The sequence below is a fragment of the Pristis pectinata genome, chromosome 19 (assembly GCF_009764475.1).
Source record: "Pristis pectinata isolate sPriPec2 chromosome 19, sPriPec2.1.pri, whole genome shotgun sequence".
Taxonomy (NCBI): Eukaryota; Metazoa; Chordata; class Chondrichthyes; order Rhinopristiformes; family Pristidae; genus Pristis; species Pristis pectinata.
This window is the reverse complement of record NC_067423.1, coordinates 16,031,690-16,054,579: the sequence shown is the minus strand read 5'-3', so window position 1 is coordinate 16,054,579 and position 22,890 is coordinate 16,031,690. Positions and strand designations below refer to the sequence as shown.

Sequence of the window (22,890 nt, the reverse complement as noted above, 5' to 3'; positions counted from 1 at the left end):
GAGTGCGCGAGGTTGGGGGTCACTGGTGGAATGAAGAGCAGATAGGGTCGAATGAGAAGAATGGGCAACTCAGACAGAAGGAGAAATGATTGGTGGCAGCAATGGCATGGGGAGCTGATTGTGTCTGATCTTGTGTTGTTCATCCAGGTCGTCCTGTGGCAGTGGACTGGGCAGTGGCCAAGGACAAGTACAGAGCGATAGTGGGTACTGCTAATGCAGGTAATCAACAATTTATTGCAGGTTGTATGTATCCTGGTAGCTTCCAACTGATTAACTTAAAGGTGTGGGGAAGTAGGGGATTCAGGGAGATTTTCCAGAGTTTTCCCTGTGGTTGGTTGCCCACCTTACTCTGCTGCAGCACCAACTGCATTTATGTAGCTTCCTCAACATAGAGAAGTGTCTCAAGGTAATTCACAAGAAAAAGCATAGGAAAGTAGTAGGTTTTAGAGATTTTAGAAATTTAATGAATGAGAAAGGGAGAGGTTTGGCGAGGGTTTTTCTGATGTGGGGCTGAGGCGGATGAAGGTGTGACTAGTGGAGGTGAGGTGTCATACAGCACGGAAATGGGCCCTTTGTCCCAATGGGTCCATGCCGAGCAGGATGCCCATCTAAGTTAGTCCCATTTGCCCCTGTTTGGCCCATATCCCTTAAAACTTTTCCTATCCATGTGCCTGTCCAAGTGCCTTTTAAATGTTGTTAATGTACCTGCATTAAGATGATTTAATTTCAGAATGTCCAAAAGGCCAAAACTGAATGAATATAGTGATCTACAAGGGTTGTAGGATCATTATTGGTTTATTATTGTCACATGTACTGAGGTACAGTGAAAATCTTGTCTTGCATGCTGTTAATACAGATCAATACGTTACGCAGTGCATTGAGGTAGTATAAAGTAAAACAATACAGAATTCAGAATAATGTGTTATGGTTACAGAGAAAGTATGATGCAGGTAGACAATAAGGTGCAAGGTCATAATGAAGTAGATTGTGAGGTCAAGAGTCCATCTTATCGTACTAGGGAACCATTCAATAGTCATATAACAGTGGGATAGAAGCTGTCCTTGAGCCTGCTGGCACGTGCTTTCAGGCTTTTGTATCTTCTGTCCGATGGGAGAAGAGAGAATGTCCGGGGTCGGTGGGGCCTTTGATTATGAAAAATAAAATAAGCCATGCGCAAGTTCTTGGACATGTCAGACTAGACTCAGGATGGAACTGACCACCCCTGCACCTCACTCCTGCCGCCCGTCTCCTCATCGCGCGTGCGCTAGTTATCACGATGGGCAGATAATGGAAATCGCAAGGGCATGGAGGTGTTTGAAATCAACAGTGAGCTTTTTTAAACCAGGCTTTGCTGAACTGGGTGGCAGCGTTGTGAGTCAGAAAATCATTTCCCTGTAATGGTGGGTGCCATTTGGAATTCTGAGCACTGTATATGGCTGTTATTGGCAGGAGCAAAGAATAAGGAAACCCAAGAGGATGTAGTTTGTGACGAAGAAGTGGACGGTGAGAGCTCAGGCTGCCACAAAGAGACTGAACCCACTAAGGAGCAGAAACCCAATGTGCACTGGAAAACAGCATCCAAGAAAAGGTAAATGAGCATAAATATTAATTGTCCCAAGGACTGATGTCCTATGTTCCTCCAGGCCCAAACAGCTGCTCTCCCTGTAGACCAGACTGTCCCATGATTGGTGTCACAATATGTGAACCAAGGGAAGTGAATGGTTTTGTCGCTTTCATAGTAAACTTTACAGCAAGAAAAAGTCAGAAGCAGGAGCCATGATTGGCTTCCCATTGCCCCTTCCTCTCCACCCAGATGCTCTACAAGCAAGTTGTTGTATACTTCTGCTGTCCAGTAAGGACCGTGGAATGCTACAGGTTGAATAGATTACACTGGACAGGGTGCAGAGAAGATTCATCAGGATGTTGCCTGGGATGGAGTGTTTGAGCTATGGAGAGACTGAATAGGCAAGGTTTGGTTTCCATGGAGTGGAAAAGGCTGATTGAGGTATACAAAATTATGACATTGCTCCCAGTCCTACTGGGAGCAAGTCGTCTGACTTGACTGGTCCCTTCTAACCCACCACTATTCCCAGTGCCCCAAGCAAGTCCCCCCTCCTGTCTCTGGCCACATATTAATCGACCTTTCAGTTTTTACCCATGTATCAAAGGGACTAATCCAGAGATCACTACTTTTGAAGTCCTACTTTTTAACCTTGACTTCTGAAAAGACCTCAGCTCCTGTCCTCCCTATGTCATTAGGACTGATATATATCATAATTTCTGGAAACTCGCCCCGTTTATCTACTTTACCCATGTCTACTCTCTCAAAACTTTTCATGATCCTAAGTAATTTTTTAAAATCCTCACCCCCCCCCCAATCTCTATCTTGGGGAGAACAGCGCAGTCTCCACCAAACTCCATGTTGTTATTGTGCTCTGAGTTCTACAATGCAACGTGACCTTCTGACTCCAAGGTGAGGTTGCTGCTACTGAGCTAAGATTGACACTGCAATCTGATGTATCTGATTCCGAAGACTTTGGCTCATCAGGTTTACTGGATTATATTGCAGCTACGTAAAAGGATGGGTCATTTGGCCCAATTTGTCCATGATCAAAATACATTATGTTTCAGATCAGTGATGGAGGAGGAGGAAGAGGAGGAGGAAGTCACAGCATCAGATGAAACAGGAAGTTCAGATGCTGAGACTGATGATGACGATGAAGATGATGAGGATGATGATGACGAGGATGGTGATGATATGTCCATTGATGAAAATTCAGAGGATAGTGATCTGGAGTTGGAGGAGGAAAGTGGTGAGTGATGTGCTAAAGCTTCTTTAAGACGTACTTTAAAATAGGTGAAATTTGGGACCTTTGCATATGGCGAAGGGGATGGAGGTTGTACAGCATTTTTACCCCTAAGGGATATGTGGTTTTCAGACTTGTATCTTTTTCCTTCAGGTAAAAAACATGTGAAGAAAGAGAAGTTGAGTAAATCCCGTCTTCCAACAGATGTCCATGAAGGACGGACGGTTTTTATCAGGTCAGGGTAGAAGCTTATTGTGTGAGAGTGGAAGGGAGACCAAAAAGTAATTCTGTGCCTTTTAAACTGTAGTCTTCCTGCTGATGGGATGCCACAAAGCTAGTGGTCAAACACTCAACACAGTTCAAGGAGCAGCCAACTTCGTAACTTTGAAAGAGGATTTGTGCAGTTACCAATGCCCTCCAGACCAGTGATAATCGTGCATCCAAACCTCTAGGAAGGTTTAGAGAATGTACCTGTGATATGAGGCAGAGGTGTCTGTCAAAGTCTGAGGCTTTTCCTCAGAAGGTTTGAGTCCTCTCCCTTGATCTCTGATCCTTCATGCTCTTCAGAATATACTTGCCAGGCAAGTGTTATTCTTTCAAGGATTCAAGCCCGCCCCTTGGTCTCTGTCTGATTATTCAAGGGTTATGCCTGCTACATATTTTCTAGTGCCTTGAAGGATATGCCCTTCAGTCTCCAATCTGCTAGGAAAGAAGGGCAGGGTCTGTTTTGGGACCTCTATTCTCCTAACAGTGCATAATCATCATCGATAGATCATTTTGTGTCCAACCATATTCTCCACGTGGATTTAATTCTCTCTGCGCTGTTTCATGAGTATATCCTTTTGGTTCCAACTGGTTAATTTATCTTGTAATTTACAATTTTCTTCCTTGTTTCTCTTGCAGGAATTTGTCTTTTGACACCGAGGAAGATTCACTGGGAGAGCTATTGGAACAGTTTGGAGATCTGAAATATGTTTGTATTGTCATACATCATGACACCGAGCACTCCAAAGGTGAGGCAAGAGGCATAGAACTATGCTGACATCAGTGACTAATGCATAATCCAGTGTAGTTTAAAAACAGTGGAGACCTGAAAGATCCAAGGAATAGAGAGAGGGTGGGTGGTGATGATTTTCTAGATAACTATGATGAGGAACAAATTAGGGAGAAGGATGTTTTACATCTGGTAATGTGTGATAAGAAAAGGTTAAATAATAGTGGTGTTGTAAAAGGGTCTTTAGGAAAGTGTTACTACAGTATGATAAAAATCTTACATTGAGTTTGAAAGTGATGTAGTTCAGTTCAAAACGAGGATCTTAAAATACAAACAAATGAAATTATAGAGATGTGAGGGGCAAGTTGGCTGTGGTTGATTGTGAAACTATTAAAAAGTGTGATGCTGGTGATGTATGGCAAAGGTAAATGGTTCACATTTAAAGAAGTAATGCATGGTTTGCGTAAAGTATTCCTATCAGGCACAAAAATCACAGCAAGAAAAGAGTTCCATCCATGGCTGAGGGGAGAAATTAAAAATAGTATTATATCCAAGGAAGAGCCCTATAAAATTGCTGGAAATAACAATAAGCCTGGGGATTGAGAACATTTTAGACCTCAACAAAGGAGGACCAAAAAATTAGTAAAGAAAAGAATATGAAAACTGATGAGAAGCATAAAACCAGACCGGAAGCACTCTGTGAGCTGGCATTGACTGGATGGGCTGAAATGGCCACCTCTATAAGGAAATATGGAAGAGCAAAATTGAATTGTTTTTTATTTCTCACAAATGCTTGATTTTAACTTGTTGCAGGTTGTGCCTTTGCCCAGTTTGTGGCAAAAGAATCAGCACAGAAGTGTGTGGAGGCAGCAGACAACCAGTGTGAGGTGAGGAACGTGTGTTTACCTGCACGCGTATGGCACTCTCCCAATCCAAATTATTGATCATTATGTCATCTCTGATTCTGTCTTATCTTCCAAGGTGGTTGTGGATTGCTGTACCTCTGTCATTCTTCTGTTCCTCCACCCTTTAATGGTCTTTAAAACAAGAACTCATTGTTTGATTCCTAACATTTGATTCATAAGATCTTTTTCTCATTCATTGGTGATGTCCTGCATAGTAGGGCGCAGTCATGCTTTAGTTTTGAGCAATTTGATAAGGAAGCAGCAGGCACATTCCACTCAACTATAATAATTCCATTGATGAGACAATGAATAGGAGATGTACTTGGGGGACTGAGTACATATGTTTTTATTTTTTTTATTCACTTGTTGGCTGAGAGCATCACTGGCAAGTCTGGCATTCATTGGTAACCCTTCTTTACCCGTGAATAAAGTGGTTAGGCCATTTCAAGGAATTTTTTTTAACTTGCTGTGTGTCTGGAGTCACAGATAGGCCAGTTGGAAGGATGACAGCTTTCTTCCTCTGAAGGACATTAGTGTACCAAATGGGTTTTTGTGGTCATTACGAGTTGTTTTTGTTTTTAATTCAGATTATTAACTTCAGCTTCTGTGGTGGAATTTGCATTTGGCTCTCTGAATTGTTAGTCCAGGCCTCTAGCTTACTAGTCCTGCAACTTAACCACGGCAACACCACTGTATGCTAAGTGGTTTAAGGGACATGACCATTGAGTGTGACCTGCTAATTACCACTTCATGTTATTCACAATGTAGAAATGATGTACTAGTTGCCTGTACCTCATCCAAGATACTTCCCGCACCAAATGCAGCTCAGCTCTACCTCCTTCCTCTTTCACAGTCATGGTCATCAATTGCTTTTATTCTTCCAATGTTGAACCTTAGTGAAGCAGCCCAAAATCATCATCTTCATTTGGTGACCTTGTCCTGCCCCACCTGAAGCATATTTTGCACTCTACCCTATGTCGTTCTCCACATCTCCATCAATGGAAGAGAATTTCTAATCCCTCATTTGAGATTGCTTCCTAGACTCTATCCCTGCTTGTAATCTTCTAGAACCTTCTATTTTGTTTATCCCTTTAACTACCTCATTGAATTCTTGAGTGTTAAGTGGATTGTGTCTATTAGTGTGACCCAGGTCATATTTTACTGTACATTTTCTTTGGTTATGCTGATGGACATCTGACAGACTAGATGTGTTTGGTTTTCAGAGTGGAGGTCTCAGGCTGGATGGGCGGAAGCTCCACGTGACCATTGCAGTCAGTCGTGAGGAGGCCAAGAAATTGCGCCGGAAGAAGTCAGACAAACCATCTGGAACTCGTAACTTGTACCTGGCTCGAGAGGGCTGTAAGTATCCTGCGAAGGGGTTAGTTAGTGGGATTCCACTGCACAATCCGTGCATCATCTAAACAAGGTCCGTTATGATGCCAGCCATACCTCGGGAGCATGATTCTCACTTCTGAAACCCAAGGTTATGGGGACTCAAATCCATCACCAGAAGCCTGAGTCAGAGCTGATGGCCTCGGTGTAGCTCTGAGAGAGTGCTCTTTTGGATGTAAAATTAAACTGAGAACTTGTCTGCTCCCTTAGATGGGTAGGAAAGATCCCCTGAAACTATTTCAAAGATGATCGCAATTCTCCAGATCAATGTTTATTTCCTGACCAGCATTAGTGAATATCTAGCTTTTATCAAGTTGTTTGGGAAATTCTGGTAGGTACTATATAGCAACAGTGACTATGTTTTAAAAAATCTTCATTGACTGCAGAATATCTTTTAGCATTCAAAGGTTTAGAAAGCTGCTGAATAATTTCAAGTCCTTTCTTTAAGAGCTAGAATTTCCCTGGTGCTGACACAACAATGTTGCAGGGACTGCAAGGCTTGAGTTATGAGGAGAGGCTGGATAGACTGGGATTATTTTCCCTGGAGCTAAGGAGGCTGCTGGATCTTGTGACCTTATAGAGGTAGTCAAGAGTGGCTTGGGTAAGGTGGATGGTCATAGTCTTTTCCCTAGGGTAGGGGTGTCTAAAACTGGTGGACAGAGGTTTAAAATGGGAGGGGAAAGACTTAAAGAGTCCCAATGGGCAAGCTTTTCACACATAGGATGGTGGATATATGGAACGAGCTGCCAAAGGAAGTGGTAGAGGTGGGTACAATTACAATGTTTAAAAGGCATTTGAACAGTTTCATGGGAAGGAAAAGTTCAGAAGGATTGGAGCACAATGCAGGCAAATGAGATGAGCTCAGGAAGCCACATTGGTCTGCTTGGAGGGATTGGGCCGAAGGGCCTGTTTCCATGCTACATAACTCTGACCAGTATGCATCCTGAAAATTGCATTTAACAGTGTTGGCAGGGATGGAATGGAATTCTTAAGCAATCTGATATCAGAATCAGAATGCATTGCTCTTGCAGCTTAATGATTTTGATTAAATGCTCATTTGAGAACAAAAAGTGTTGAAACGATTAGAGAAAAGATTATCTGTTTTGGCACAATCTGGGAAAAGACCTCTAACGCATATGACTGTGGCTTCTGATTTTGTCCATCCCACTTATGATGTAATGGGATTTAAGAAGCTTACTCTTTGTTCTTTTCAGTAATTCGAGCTGGAATGAAATCTGCAGAGGGTATGAGTGCCTCAGACATGACCAAGAGAATGCGGGTGAGCTATTTTATCATCCTTCACTATAGGTTGAATTAAATCCTCCATACAAACGTAATTACTGTACCCTAATTTTTCTCCTTTTCGCACCCACTGCCTTTTTCTGGAGATTGAGAGAATGCTTTCAAGCAGGATTCTTAGCATGGCTTAGAGCAGGAAAAGGCATTTACAGAATGTCGTATCCCACTGTATTGGGGACCATCTACTCAATGAGCATAGCATACCCATTGGGTTCACTAAGAAGATAAAAGTTGAACAAGTAAGTTTTATGTGTAATACACACAAAAAGATGGAGGAACTCAGCAGGTCAGGCAGCATCAATGGAGGGAAATAAATAGTGTTGCTCCAGATTCCAGCATCTGCAGAATCTCTTGTATCTAAGTCCAGGTTTATTGGCTTCATGCTGAGAGTGTGTATAGCAGACTCAGTGAAGGAGGGAACAGCTCAGCCAATTCAGGAGGGAGCTGGATAAATAGTGGACTAACAGAGAAAGTAAGGCGTATGTGGTAGCTCCAGTACCTGCAGTGCTGCTTATAAACACAGCTCTTTTCTGACCTCCTCCATGAATAACTGTTCTTGTTCAGTGAAACAGGCACAAGTTTGACGCAAGACTGACCCCACACTTGTTTTGTGTTTAGTTCGAGGAGCTGAAGCGGCACAAGCTGAAGGATGTGAATATCTTTGTCTCACCAACAAGACTGTGCATCCACAACATTCCGAAGTCAGTGACTGACAAGCAGCTTCGGAAACTTTGTTTACAGGCCGTTGGTACAAAGGAAGCACGGATAAAGGAGGTAAGAGCTAGTGGTGGTTACGTTAGTGGTGTTGTGGAAGGAGGGATGCACAGACATGAGGACCTACCTTTTATGGGAGAGGAAACTTGCCAAAGGGAGGCTGTGACTGCAGACCAACATTCTGTTCTATGCAGTACTACTACTTGGGGCAGTGGTCTTGTTGAATATTTGAATAGTTAACTTTATTAAGTGTCAATAAAATACTTTGAAACACTTATTTCAAAAGCTGGCAGCTGTATTCAAGTACACGATAATCACAACATGCTCTATGCAAGCAACTTCAGCCAGAAGAGCTGAGTGGATGATCCATCTTCACCAAACCTGAGGTGCCTTACCATCACAGAACCTGATCTTTAACCAATCTGATTCATTCCATATGATGTCAAGAGGTAGCTGAGGACACTGGAAACAGCAAAGGCAATAGTCTACAGCAACATCTATTGAATTAGAGAATTGTATTCTAGAGCAAGCTGTTTTTCTAAATAAGTCATTTTAGTACAGTTGCAACACTCGCACCTCCTTGACAAACAGACAGGCAAGATGACCTGTCCACAGAAAGGCAAATCCAATCTAGCTTGTTGCCATCCAATCAGCCTATTCTTGAATATCAGCAAAGTGATGGAGGAACTTATCAACAGTGCTGTCGATCAGTACTTAACCATAGGTGAAGAGGTTATGGTTGGTTTGGGTCCTGCCAGAAATGCCCAGCTCCTTATTCTCTTTCAGATAAGGACAAAGGAGTTGAATTCCAGAGGTGAGGTGAACATGACCGCCCATAACCTCAAAGCAGCATTTGATTGAGTGGCATCAAGGAGCCATAGTAAAACTGAGTCAGTGGGAAAAGCCTTCACTGGTTGAAGGCATACCAAGCACAGGAAAATGACTGTGGTTGTGGAGGCCAGTCACTGGGTGGAAGGCTATTACTGCAGGAGTGTGGCAGGCTGCTCTTGATTCCAGAATGATACCTCAAGAAATGAAATAGTTCTTATGTGCAGGAATTAGGCAGCATGAAGATTTGGGCTTTTAAGTTGCAGGTAAATATTTGTGCTGTGCAAGTGTGAGGCAATGACTGCATCCAACAGGAGAAAGTCTAAGTTTCTCTACAGAGCACTCTGTGGCGCTACTGTTGTTATATTTTGAAGGTAGCTATTGACCAGTAACTTATGTAAACTGGCATTTCATTCAGTGTGGCATCAAAATTAGTAACAGCAAGTCATTGAGAATTACTGGCGACTTTATTACTTTGTGGTTCAGAATCAGAATTTTGCAGGCAATTAGGAATGGACAATAGGTGTGGTATTGCTGTAAGTGAATAGTGATTATGTAGCACAATCATAATGATGAAAGGGACAATGTAAATCTTTAGTTCTCGAATCGGATGGTCAATTGTTTTATTTGTGCAGTTTGGGGTGACAACTATTATTTAACATAGGACCTTTAACATCATGAAGTGCCCTTCAACTTGTTTCACAGGCTAATGACATTTTCCTCTATTTTTCCTTCAGTGTCGCATAATGCGGGACCTGAAGACGGCAAAAACAAAAAAGGATGGGCAGTCTCTGGGCTACGGATTTGTAGAATTTATGGAGCACAGCCATTCCCTGGCAACTCTGCGCTACCTGAACAATAACCCAGAACTCTTTGGGCCAGAGAAAGTGAGTGAAGCCCAGTTTGGTGTGACTGTCACAACTTGGATTGATAAGGCATTTGGGGCAGAGGTGGCGTTAGGTTTCAGCCAGTATTCTAGATCCAGGCTTTGGTCCAGGGATGCAAATGGGATATAGAACCTGAAAGCTTTCTGTACTCTGGTTTGGGCAGTGCAGGAGCTGTTTGCCTCAATGTCCTGGACATGTGTTTAGATGTAACACAGATTGGCAGCATGCAAGTCTTTACTAATTGTAAAATGGATTTGGACAAGATTGATTTTGGTCAAAATCTCAGTTTCTATCAAGCGCACAACAAAGAAATATTGCCATTTCTCCAGTGGTCAATCCCATGTATCCTCCAGTGCTTCACCTATTCCCCACAGCAATTAGCAGTCAGCGCTAGTGTTTCCAAGGGGCTGCATTTGGCCACAGAAGAGGCACTCCATTGATATTGGGCAGATGTGGGAAGTGCTATACAGTTAAAATTCCTCATTGCTACCATTAAGTCCAATCATAGCAATGAGGAAATAAATTCTCAGCTTCGGCTCTGCAGCAAATAACGAGCCGCTTGAGGAGCTCATCTGTGGAGGGAAATGGACAGTCAGCTCTGCAGCCTTCTGATATCCTGCAGGGGTCCTGTTTGCAAGCAGATCTTTGGCTGATAAAGTGCATAGCTCTGGAGTGACTTGTTCCTTGCAGAGCAGAGGTGCTAACTTTATCTCAGTGTGAGGAAGTTTGGAAGAACTTGTGAAATGTGTAACTTGGTTTACCCTGGTGGTGGTGTGCTGAGGGGCATGGACCAGTGGGACTGAGGATTCTGTCCTCCATCTCATCTGCATTATGTAATGTTAGCCTGGATTTTCATTCCTAATTACTATCCAGTGACTTCTGAGAGCAGTGACATTAATGTTCCTCATCCTCATTATGAGGGTTTTTTGTAAAGATCAATTGTGGAGAAGCTGTTTTCCCTGGCAAAGGATTTGGAAATCACTGGTCATGGATTCAAAACAATTGACACAAAATCTGAGGGGAAACAAGGGGAAATGTTTTAATTTAGAGATTGTTACATATTAGTTGAAAGGTTGGTGGAAGAAGATTCCTTAGGAACTTTCACGAAGAGGACTAATTTGCAAGACTAGAAGCAAAGGAAGCTGGGGAGCAACCTAGATTGAGGTCTGTTTGAAGAGCCAAGCAAATATAATGTGTTGAATTACATTTTTCAGTGCTGTAAGATCATATGATATCAGCCCAATAGAGAGAAAGAAAGGGGTGCCACCATGCTTCACAGGCAGAACAACTATGAATTAAGCGAGGGGAACGGGAGACTTAAAGCTCACACTTTAAATGAAAAACTAAAATATTTTCTGTACTTAAGTTTGCATTCACTCCATGCCTGATATTTTGCTGGCAACATAGAACTTCCTGGGCACTGTGGAACAGGGATATAGAACATAGAACAATTACAGCACAATTCAGGCCCTTCGGCCCACAAAGCTGTGCCGAACATGTCCCTACCGTAGAAATTACTAGGCTTACCCATAGCCCTCTATTTTACTCAGTTCCATATACCTATCTAACAGTCTCTTGAAAGACCCTATCGTATCAGCCTCCACCACCATTTCTGGCAGCCCATTCCACGCAGTCACCACTCTGATTAAAAAAAACTTACCCCTGACATCTCCTCTATATCTACTCCCCAGCACCTTAAACCTATGTCCTCTTGTGGCCACCAATTCAGCCCTGGGGAAAAACCTCTGACTATCTACCCTATCAATACCTCTCATCATCTTATACACGTCAATCAGGTCCCCCCTCATCCCCCATCTCTCCAAGGAGAAAAGGCCAAGTTCCCTCAACCTGCTTTCATAAGGCATGCTCCACCTTCCAGGCAGCATCCTTGTAAATCTCCTCTGTACCCTCTCTATGGCTTCCACATCTTTCCTGTAGTGAGGCAACCAGAACTGAGCACAATACTCCAAGTGGGGTCTGACCAGGGACCTATATAGCTGCAACAATACCTCACGGCTCCTAAATTCAATTCCCCGATTGATGAAGGACAATACACCATATGCCTCCTTAACCACAGAGTCAACCTGCGCCGCCACTTTGAGCGTCCTATGGACTCGGACCCCAAGATCCCTCTGATCCTCCACACTGTCAAGAGTCTTACCATTAAGACTATATTCTGCCAACATATTTGACTTAAGGGATCCATTAACTGACACCAAGATACCTCAGTGACCCCTTGCAAGTCTGGTGCTTTAATACTGAATCTGTGCAGAATCTGTAACCTGATTCTTTCTGCTTTCCTTTCTTCCCCTGGAACAGAGACCAATTGTGGAATTCTCATTGGAGGATCGCAGGAAGCTGAAGGTCAAAGAGATGCGAGCACAAAACAGTCTGGTAAGGGCTCGATCCAGGACATGATTAACCCGAGCCAGAGGGCACAGCCAGGGGTTATATCCAACATTCCATTTGAGGTTCAATGGTTTAATTTTGATATGTAGAGAATGCTAACGGTTTTGAAGATTTGTTATAGCGAATGAAGGAATTTGACCTATCAGAGACCCTTTTGGTTCGTATGCTCTGCAGCTAGGTTTCTGAGATGCACGCTGATATCTCTAGGTGAAAGAAATGATAATCTTGTAGCTGGGTGGGAGATGGTGGGGGTGAGGTGGAGATTGGGGGCAGTGGAGGTTGGGGGCTAGCAAAGTGGTCACATTCCCCTTTGACTGTTTGTCTGAGTAGGTACATCCCCCTATGACAGGGCATTGGGTGTAAACACTGAGTGCCTTGTGACTGGGTGTCTAGGGGAGGGCACATGATACCCTTGTAGTAGGTATATGGGGAATGGTACCCATTTCCTAAGGCTTGGTGCCTGGGAGCAGAGGAGGTAGCATTGATCTCCCTGCACCTCAGTGTCTGGGGACCATGGATTCTTCTGTAACTGGTTGTTTGGGATCATTGAAATTGTGTCTTCAGGGGCAGTTTTGATGGCCATTAGAGGGTCATTCACATCCTGTAGCTGGGTGTCAAGGGGCTATTCACCCCACTGTGTCTGGGCATGCCATTAATCTGGGTGTGGGTATCGGAGCACCACCGTTCTTGTAACTGTTTGGGAGAGAGGTACTTCTGTCACAACTTCATTACTGCATCGCCAACATCTGGGAATAGGAGGACTTGCCAGGGGAACCGCAGGGATGTTTTGATTATTACCAAGAAAGGCGTCAAATCCAATTGAAAGGAATTGCTGTGGGAACTTCTGTCATTGCTTGAATGGTCCTCAGCCACCTTCTCCTAGTGTTCATGTATCTGTGCTCTGCTAAATGCAAAGTAGATTCCTTCTGTCTAGAGGCACATTGGACATGATTTTCACCATTTGTGAGCAAGAGAAATGCAGGGAGCAGCAGCCAACATGGCCTTTGATCTTACAAGAATCTTTGACTCCACCATTCAAGAGGGGCTATAGAGCATCCTTCTTAGGTTTGGCTTCCTGCAGAAAGTTGTCTCTATCTTGTGTCTGCTACATGATGACATTCAATTTGTGATCTTAACCAGCGAATCCACAGCAGTCCCTTCTCTGTACAGGCAGGTGTCAAGCAAAGCTAAATCAATGCCCCAACACTTTACTCAAGCTTTCCCACTGCTGTGATGTACCCTCCCTCCAACAAGTTGTCTGGTGGAGTGGAGTTAATCTGCAGGACAAATGAGAAGCTGTTCAGTCAATATCATTTCCACTAAAGAACCATCACCCTAACTTAAGCCATTGAGTATATTGCCAATGCTTGTGTGTGGGCATGTTCAGAGACTGAGTTCTGAGTCATTATCAGTACATTCACTGAAACTTACAAGAGAATGAATCTTGCACCTAGTATCTGCAAAACAGAGATCCTCTACCAACCTCCACCCACAGTACCACCCCACATCCTAACAATGAAGGTCCACTCCAGGACCCAAGAAAACATGGACTGCTTCTCATATCACACATTTCAATAAAGATAAATATCCACCATCCCCTTGGACAGTCTCTGGAAAGGAGTGTTTATAGGTTAAGAGCTCCAACCCAGTAGAGACCTCATGTTGTACTGGGATCCTACTTTCCTGAATTGGTATTGGTTTATTATTGTCACTTGTACTGAGATACAGTGAAAAACTTGTCTTGTATACCATTCGTACAGATCAGTTCATTACACAGTGCATTGAGGTAGTACAAGGTAAAACAATACAAAATGCAGAATAAAGTGTCACAGCTACAGAGAAAGTGCAGGTAGGCAATAAGGCGCAAGGTCATAGTGAGGTAGATTGTGAAGTCAAGAGTCCATCTTATTGTACTAGGGAACAGTTCAGTAGTCTAATAGCAGCAGGATGGAACATGTCCTTTAGCTTGGTGGCACATGCTTTCACTCAGAGCCATAGACAACCTACAGCAGACAATTCAAAACACTAAGGAGATACATCCAATGTTGTCTCTGTAAAATCCTACAGATTCACTGGCAGAATGAGAAAGCCATTTTCAGTGCTGAAGCCCTAATTTACAGTCAGTTGGGCAACACCATTGGCATATCCAACACCGGATTTCTCAAACAGAGCTACTCCGAACTCTGTCGTGACAATAGATTAGAAAACTATTTAAGATGGAAAAACGGGAATCCCAGGCCTATGAATTTTCAAAATGGAGAAGGAGCATTTGGAATGGCATTGAGAAACATTCATTAATATACACAAGCCCAACATAAATTGTAGAAGGAACTCACCATCTTCCATTTGGCGCTCACTGTCAAGCTTCGCCTGGTCCTTCTGTGACAGAGTCTGTAGGTCCAACATTGGCCAACTAAGAGCTAGAATGGAAGCAAGTCATCCACCAGCCTGAGCTTACTACCTTAGCAAAACAACTGATTCTGTGGGTTAAATGATAAAATGACTTATTTTGAATTGTGATGTGTTTCAAGATATTTTGAAAATTTGATAAAATGCTATATACATACAAAATATTTCTTGCTTAAGCTGAAGATGCCAGCATTTATGCCTGGAATCCTGACATTGGCTAATCTGAGCAGGAACTCCTTTTTAACTGTACATGCTGCTCTCTCCAGTTCCAACCACAGGAGTGTGCTGTTGCACTGCTGCAGCTTCGTTGACCCCTCCAGGAACAGGAGCTGTGAAATGCAGATAAATTCAAAGGATGGCTCTAACCCTGACTAATTTGATTGACTGAAACTTGAACCATTAGAAGAAGTAATTTAGCACTTGATGGGATTTTTGCAATTCATTTCTGTGTTATCTTTTCACAGAAGGTACAGAAACTTAATGCAGGCATTCCAGCTGAGTCCAGGAAACCCAATAAATCTCCAAGTCACCAACTGCAGCGTGAATCCCTGGACAGCTCACAAGGCAAGAAAATGTGGTCTGGATTTTGCACCAAGCCCGAGGTGGAGGAGGTGGAACTGGCCAATGGCAAGAAACGGAAGAAGGTGTTGCCTTTGCCATCACATCGAGGCCCCAAAATACGGTACGAGTTTATCCCAGGGAGTGCACCATGTATTCTCACAGCACGGGAGGAGGTCATTGAATCTGTACTTATGCATTGAAAGCATTGTCTAATTTAGCTCCAAGTTGTTTGTATACAATTATTTTATGAAAGCTCCTTTAGAATTTTCTTCCATCATCTTCTCAAGTAGTGTATTTCAGACTTATACAGTCCCATGTATGAAAACAAAAATGCTTTTGTTTCATTCATTTGCCAATTATTTAAAATCTGTGACCTCTAGCTGCCTATCAAACGATACTTCGTATGTTTGAATTCTTCTGTTAGGTGTACAAATAACTAAAGAAGGGCAACATGCCCAAACTAGAATTTAAATATTTATCTGCTTCATGAAGTGCATACCGTACACAATAATTAGAAATGAGTACAAAAGCTGCTGCACATTTTAAAAAAAAGCTAACCTTCCCAAAGTTAAAAGCTGCACACACAAGGTTACCCATGTTCCAAGCACAGAGGTTGTAGGGAAGGGAGGGGGGAGAAATGTTCTGTTGAACTGAGCATGCAGCTTTGATCATCTAGTCACTATCCAAAGGGGATGGTGAATTTCAGCTCTGAAGAAAGATTGAAGGCATTTTATTAGTTTCCTTTGATGGGGAAACACAATTTTGAGGTTGAATAAAATGCTTCTTGGGTCATAAAAGGAATGGAGAGTTCCCTTCTCAGCTGAGAGTTTATTCAACAGTATAGATTTAGAGTATTCTTCATATAGAAGGTGGTAGGGGTCTGCAAGAATGGGAGAGGCAGAATCTCTGATTACACTAAAAAAAAGTACTTGTATGTGTCGTTGGAAATCAGTGACCTGTAGGGCTATGGACCTGGTGCCGGAAGGTGAGATTGTTTTTTTTCATGACAGGCACAGACATAATGGGATGTATGGCCTATTGTGCCTCAAGTGTTCTACAATTCTGTGATCGGGATATGTTTAATGATTTAGTGGGTATCACTCTCATTACTGAATTAGGCGATCAAGGGGGTAAGGCCATCAGAGATGTGAGCATGTAATCCAGGATGACACTGCTGAGTGAGTGTTGCACTGTTGGAAGTGAGATGAGGCATGAAAACAAGGTAATTTTCAAAAGGTTCCGTTACACTAGTTGAACGAGAGGAACTGAGTCCCCCCCCAGTGAACTCTTATCTTTCCACCAAACATTACAGAAGTAGGTTATCTACCTGTTCACTTATTGCTGTTTATAGAACTCCTTTGGCTATTGGTTGGATATTGAATTTGCTGTTTGTGATTTTAAATACAGGCGACCCCTGTGTTATGGCCATTCGGGTAATGGAAACCTGCCCTTACAGAATTCACTAATCACTACCCAAAAACTTGAGATACGGAATAAAATTTGCTCTCTCTGAATTTATGTGGGATAAGTCAAAACAATTTTTCTTTCAACTCACGTTTCTTGATGCGTGCACAGATGACGCGGCTTTGCAATACGGATTGTGTTCCAGGAACACAAACCCTACATAGCAGGAGGGCCGCCTGCATGTGGTTTTGGTCACCACCTTATGGAAGGATGTGATAGCTCTTGAGTGGATACAAAGGGAATTCATGCAAATACTTTCTGGTCTAGGAAATTTTAACTGAGTAAAGATCAACTAGGCTGGGTTTATTTTCTTTTTGATGAGTAGAGTTTAGGGGTGATTCGGCTGAAGTTGATGAAGTAATGAGGGGCCTAGAAATAGCTGATGGACAGCAGCGATTTTCATTAGCAGATGAGTCAATAAATATGAGGCTTAATTTCAACTCTTTGGATGAAACTGGGTGCTGCCACATGCTCCCTGTTTCTCTAAACAATATTGTCTGACTAAAAGTAGCATGTTGCAGTGACATGCCCTGGGTGAGGTGGGTGGAAGTGTCAGGCTTATTTCTCAGCTGAGGTCAGGTTAAGTCACTTTCTTAAAACAAGTGGGACTAAATTCTGACCTCAGTTCGTGCCAAGTTCACTGTCACCTTAGCCAGGGACACACCTGCACCTCCTGTTCGCTATTCAGAACCCCTCCTCCCCACTCCTTGGTGGAAATATGAGGGTGTGGTGATAGTACCTGTGTCTTTTAGATGATAGTTCACTGCTCTCCCAGCTCAGGATGAGCCACGTCTCTCTCAGCACAGGGAAGAGTTTGTTCGGTGCAAATGATCTTTCTCGAGAGGGATTGAAAAATGGCATTAAACTATATATCATTGACCTTCCCCAACCTCTCTGAATGCAAGCTGATATAAACCTGGACGCTCTGAATCATTTCTCATTCCAGATTGAGGGATAAAGGAAAGCTGCCACAATCCAAGCCCAAGAAGGTGACAATACAGCCGAGCCGGGTGAATAGGATGAAGATGGGATCTGTTGCAAAGCAGGTGAGGCTGGTTGTCGGTGGAAGAGATGGGAGCTTGTGAGGGATGTGAGGAGCCATAGATTAGGGCAGGAACAGAGAATATGAAAGGCCCAGAGTCAATTCCTGGCCACATTAAGCTGCCTAACCTCTTTTACCCTGCAGTTAGCCCTTTAATATCTCACCGATAGATGATTGGTGTGAGGTTAAATTAAGACGTGCTTCCGAATCTACCTCTCCCTTGTGACTTCTGCTGGAGCTTGCTTCTTTTGCAAATGTATGGCATCTGGCTCGACTGCAGCAGCTACCAAAGTCAAATAGCCCACAAGATGTGCTGTTGGCAGTCCCCTATAAAGGCAGGCTATTTTGTTGACATTGAGATTGGGAGGGTAGGATGATGGGGCTTCCAACTGTTTGTCATACTCTGACCTGAGCATGGGCCTTCAGGACGGGAACCAGGAAATTTTTTACGAGGAATGGTGAGAATGGCCCCTAAACCTGCAGCTTCTGTTCCCTCGTCAGCACTACCTGCTTCCTTGGGCTGGCCCAGGGAGAATGAAGACTTTTGGAGGCCTTGATTGAAAGCTAGCCCAGGAATCAGCACGATTACTTGTAAAGTGTTTCTATGTGCATGTACATCTCAGTTCTTTATAACTTTTTTTATATATCTTTCAAAGGTTCGAGGGACCAAGAAAAGTAAACAAGACAAGGAAGAGTTGAAATTTAATTCCTTGGTTGAGCAGTACAAGAAGACGCTCCTGGGTGCATCCCCAGCCTCCTGCTCTGTGAAGAAAAGTAAATGGTTTCAGGACTAGAGTGAAAGACAGGAAGCCCTGGATGTGGGGGTAGATCCTGAACGAGACTTGAATAAGATGCCTTTAAATACCTAAATTTTAGGACCCCTCAGTAACATTATTCTTTGGCTGCACGCTGACCATCAGCGTTGTACTCGAGACTCTCTGGGTGTTCATGGAAGATATTAGCTCTGTGTTGAAGGAGTTGTTCCTTTCTGCTGAATATTGCTGAAGACTAAAGTCCAGCTGGTGGAAGGGAAAACAATGTGCCGGAAGGGTTTGACATGGTGTGTGTCCATGGCATGTATGTTCACCTCTCAAGCTTACTAACTGCCGAAGTTTATCTGAACCCCTTTCCACCAACTAGCTGTTGGATTTAGGATTGGTGCAGGACGGATATTCTGGGAATTGAAACTTCGTCTCTTTGCTTTATCATTAACACCAGTGGGATAATAGCAACTCCCAAGTGCTAAATTTAAAATGAACTATAAAAAGTTAGGTTGAATAGTCCTACAATGTGCCTTAGTCCTTGCCCCTGACCAGCAATGTTCTGACATTCCAGATCCACAGGTTTGTGGTATTTCCTTAAGTTGCTTGGATGCTGTTAATGGAACATCTGAACTAAAGTATAAATCTCTATTGCCCTACTGTGTGTCCTAGTTTGAAGATATTCTGATGAAAACCTCTCCTCCCCACACTAGTGCTAAGAGGGATGCTACAGTTCTCTTCATTACCCTGGGTGGACCAGGAAAAATCAGGCTCCTACTTCTCATTTGGCTCTCCTGGCTATTGAACAATGAACTTGATGTGATGCCACTTACTAAAACTTGACAGCCTTGTGTGAAGTTGAGAAGTATGTGTGTTCTCTGTAAAGGGGTCCATGGAACAGTAGTGGACTTCCATTAAAGGTAAATCTGTTTGCATCATATATTATACCTGCAAGTGACACTTCCTGGAGTTGGATTTGGCTTTGTGTTGCATGAGCTCAATTTCAGTTTAATCTACATAAATATGATTGTCACCCATAGCCCAAGGTGCACCTGCAAATCTTTTAATGTGACCATGGCTTAAATGTCCAATCTCATTCTGTGTACAAGTTATTAGAATTTTACAAGAGGCCTGCAGATCTCTGAAGCAACAAACAAGATGCTGGAGGAACTCAGCGGGTCAGGCAGTATTTGTGGAGGGAAATGGACTGCTGACATTTCAGTTTGAGGCCCATCATCTGGACTGAAAGATAAACGGGAGATAGCCAATATAAAAAGGTGAAGGGAAGGGGTGGTGCAAGAACTGGCATGTAGTAGAATAGATGAATAGTGAGTCTGGGTGAGAGTGTGGCAAGAGAGCAGCAGAAATCAGAGAGGGAACAGTGAGAGAGGGTCTCACAGAACTCCCGTTGAAGATAGAAGGCAAACTTGTTCGAAGTGGGCATACCTTGAAGAGACCTTACAGTGGAATAGCAAAATGGAGACACATGAGACTGCAGATGCTGGAATCTGGAGCAACAAACAAGATGCTGGAGGAATTCACCGGGTTGGGTAGCATCAGTGGAGGGAAATGGACAGTCGACATTTCGGGTCGAGACACTTCATGCTGGCTGTCTCCGCTCTATCAGTCCAGATGAAGGGTCCCTTTGAAACTGCTGATTAAACGTCTTCCTCTTTGATGAATTCACCTTTGTTCATTTTTCACTTATTGTTGTGCTTGGCCTTGCTATTTTGTAATTGGTCTGAAACATCTAAATTACAGAAACACAGGAAGTTTTCCAGAATATAGATAATCTTTCCAAGTGCTAAATGCTGCCCTTTCCAAAAATCCTCGGTCATTGCTTATTTTACCCTTGACTCTATAACCCTTCCCGCTCTTACAACCTTATGAATCTCTCACTGTTCACTTTAATCGTTACTAGTTTATAACCTTTCACTTCAATTCCTTAAGCTCTTTATCTCTCTGTCCCCTCTACCCTACTGTCAATTTTTATGTAACCTTTTCCCAATAACCTCTTCCTCCCTCAAGTCTCAATTATATAAACTGACTCTTTAAGCCAAATGGGAAAAGAACCAGAGGTGAGATGAGGATTGTTCTTTCATGCAGCTGGAAAAGGTGGAGAAAGATTTAAAAATAACTAAAAAGGGAAACTTGGGGAAAATACAGTGGTACTGATAAACTCTTTCAGTGTACCAATGCAGACCCAATTGCCCACGTGGTAACCTTATCTCATTCCATGATTTTTAATTGTCCAGTTCATTTGATCCTTGAACAAGGCTTTAATGCTATACCCTACCTGATCACTATATCATCTTTCTCTTTGAACATTGGTTTAAAGATAAATAAGCTGGTCATTTTCATGGTTCTGTGGCATTTATGACTTTCAAAGTACTCTTAGCTATAAAATACATTGGGACACCTGAAAGCAATGAAAGTTGCCTTATACATGCACGTAGATTCTTGGTATGCGGTTAGAAAGGTATTCATTTTCCAGGATCCCCCCTCAGGAGGGCTGGAAGTAAAGTCCAGAATTGCATGAGGCACAGTGGGATTAATGGGCACAGGAGATGACAGTTGCCCAGAACTGACATTCTCTGAGTTAAGGACAGCAGCCAAAAGAGTGCTGAAGGATTGCATGCGAGAACAATATAGGTAATTAAACCGACGTTTGTAAAGTTGCTTCAACACCCTACAGGGTAGTGAGTTGGAGCCACTCCCGCGGCAGCTGGATCCTGTGATGCACCCTTCTCACTAACCGCAGGAGGACACACCTTTTGGTTTTAATCAAGCATTTCAAAGCATATTAAGTTCATGATGTGGCCTATTTACATCCCACCTACACCATTGTGGGCTCCCCACGCAGCCACTAACTAATGAATTAATTGTTGTAGCACCTATATTAATGATTTGATTTCTATTAAATTACTCAATTGAGACCCCCTCTAGCACAAGACAAGGACCCAGCCTATATTTACTTTGGCCTGATTTTTGAGACACTGAGACTGTCAGAATCCCACCCTGGGAACATGCTTTCACTTTTTAAGGCTGAGCCTTGAGCCTGCTAACAGAGGTACTACAACTGATCACAGTGCGTTGGAGCTGGGAGAGAGGCTTAATCAGAACAGGAACCCAGGGCTCTAATGGAACTTCATGCATTTCTAGGTAAAGCACTTTGAGGTGTCCTTCTTGACAGGTGATGAGCAAGTGTAAATCACCTGTAAATAGCTTAATAAGAGTCGTTCCATTTTTAATTATTATTCTGACAATGATATTATTTGGATGGGGGCTTCATGGAGTTAGTTTAGAGGTGTGCTGATAACTGAACAACATAAACATAATTAAATTAGAGTATGTCATTTTCAGATGCATGCAGATTCTGGTCTCGTGCGTTGTCAACATCCATTCCTCCCAATAATGCAGCAATGATATCAAGGTCCAGTCATTGTATTTTCCCTGCGAAGGTGCTGATTAAACCTCTTCTCCTTTGATGGATTCACCATTGCTCATTCTTCACTTGTTGATGTGCTTAGCCTTGCCATTTTGTAATTAATCTGAAACATATAAATTACAGAAACAAAGGAAGTTTTCAGAATATAGATCGTCTTTCCAAGTGTTGAATGCTGCCTATTTCCAAAAATTTTCAGACATGAGATAAAGTCATTGTTTATTTCACCCTTTATTCTATAATCCTCCCCTCTCTTACAACCTTATGAATCTCTCACTGTTCACCTTAATAGTTACTAGATTATAACCGAGATTTCACCTAAACCCTTTAACCTCTGTCTCTCTGTTCCTTCTAACCTACTGTCACATTATATAAAACCTTTTCCCAATAACCTCTTCCTCCGTCAAGTCTCAACCAAGTTTTGGGTTTGAAGCCCACTCCAGAATTTTGAGCAGATTACTTCACATAGGAGCACTGCTATGTTGCTGAGCCACATTCCATTAATTCATTAACCTGGGATTCAATCTGTCCTCTTGGATGGATGTAAAAGGTTCCTTCCAGTACTTGAAGAAGAATTAGGGAGCTCTCCTGATGTCCTGCCAATATTTATCCTTCACTATTGACTTACTACTGCTGGTGGACCTTGTGTGCAAGTTAATTATTGTTCCAACATTACAAGAGACTGCACCTTTTTGGTTGTAACATGCTTTGGGATGTTGGGAGGTCATGAAACTTGGTAAGTAAGTGCAAGTTCTTTCTTATTACCAGCTACGTTTAACTCATTATACCATCCTTGGTTTTCCCTTTTCTTTCCCAGCTTCTCTAAATTTGAGGATTTTTCATCCATACCCCTCATGTAATCCACAAGTCGTTAGTATTCAATCTTGCCCTTCCTAAACCTTATTTTCTTTTTGGTATTTTGACTTGTATGTCCATAATTTATATTGGAATGCACTACCGTAAATTTTAGCAG

General features: G+C 42.7%; 1 protein-coding gene across 1 annotated transcript in view; it reads left to right on the top strand.

Annotated features, from left to right (window-relative positions):
• rbm28 (RNA binding motif protein 28) overlaps positions 1–20,875 on the top strand; it is a 30,455-nt gene extending 9,580 nt beyond the window's left edge. The window contains exons 6-19 of the mRNA XM_052034192.1: positions 148–219; positions 1,450–1,588; positions 2,632–2,813; positions 2,961–3,042; positions 3,711–3,820; positions 4,615–4,688; positions 5,930–6,065; positions 7,313–7,377; positions 8,016–8,171; positions 9,677–9,826; positions 12,146–12,220; positions 15,109–15,326; positions 17,616–17,715; positions 18,368–20,875. Coding sequence (XP_051890152.1) covers positions 148–219; positions 1,450–1,588; positions 2,632–2,813; positions 2,961–3,042; positions 3,711–3,820; positions 4,615–4,688; positions 5,930–6,065; positions 7,313–7,377; positions 8,016–8,171; positions 9,677–9,826; positions 12,146–12,220; positions 15,109–15,326; positions 17,616–17,715; positions 18,368–18,505 — 1,697 coding nt within the window. The 3' untranslated portion in view covers positions 18,506–20,875. The remainder of the gene's footprint in view (positions 1–147; positions 220–1,449; positions 1,589–2,631; positions 2,814–2,960; positions 3,043–3,710; positions 3,821–4,614; positions 4,689–5,929; positions 6,066–7,312; positions 7,378–8,015; positions 8,172–9,676; positions 9,827–12,145; positions 12,221–15,108; positions 15,327–17,615; positions 17,716–18,367) is intronic.
• Positions 20,876–22,890: the final 2,015 nt, after the last annotated feature.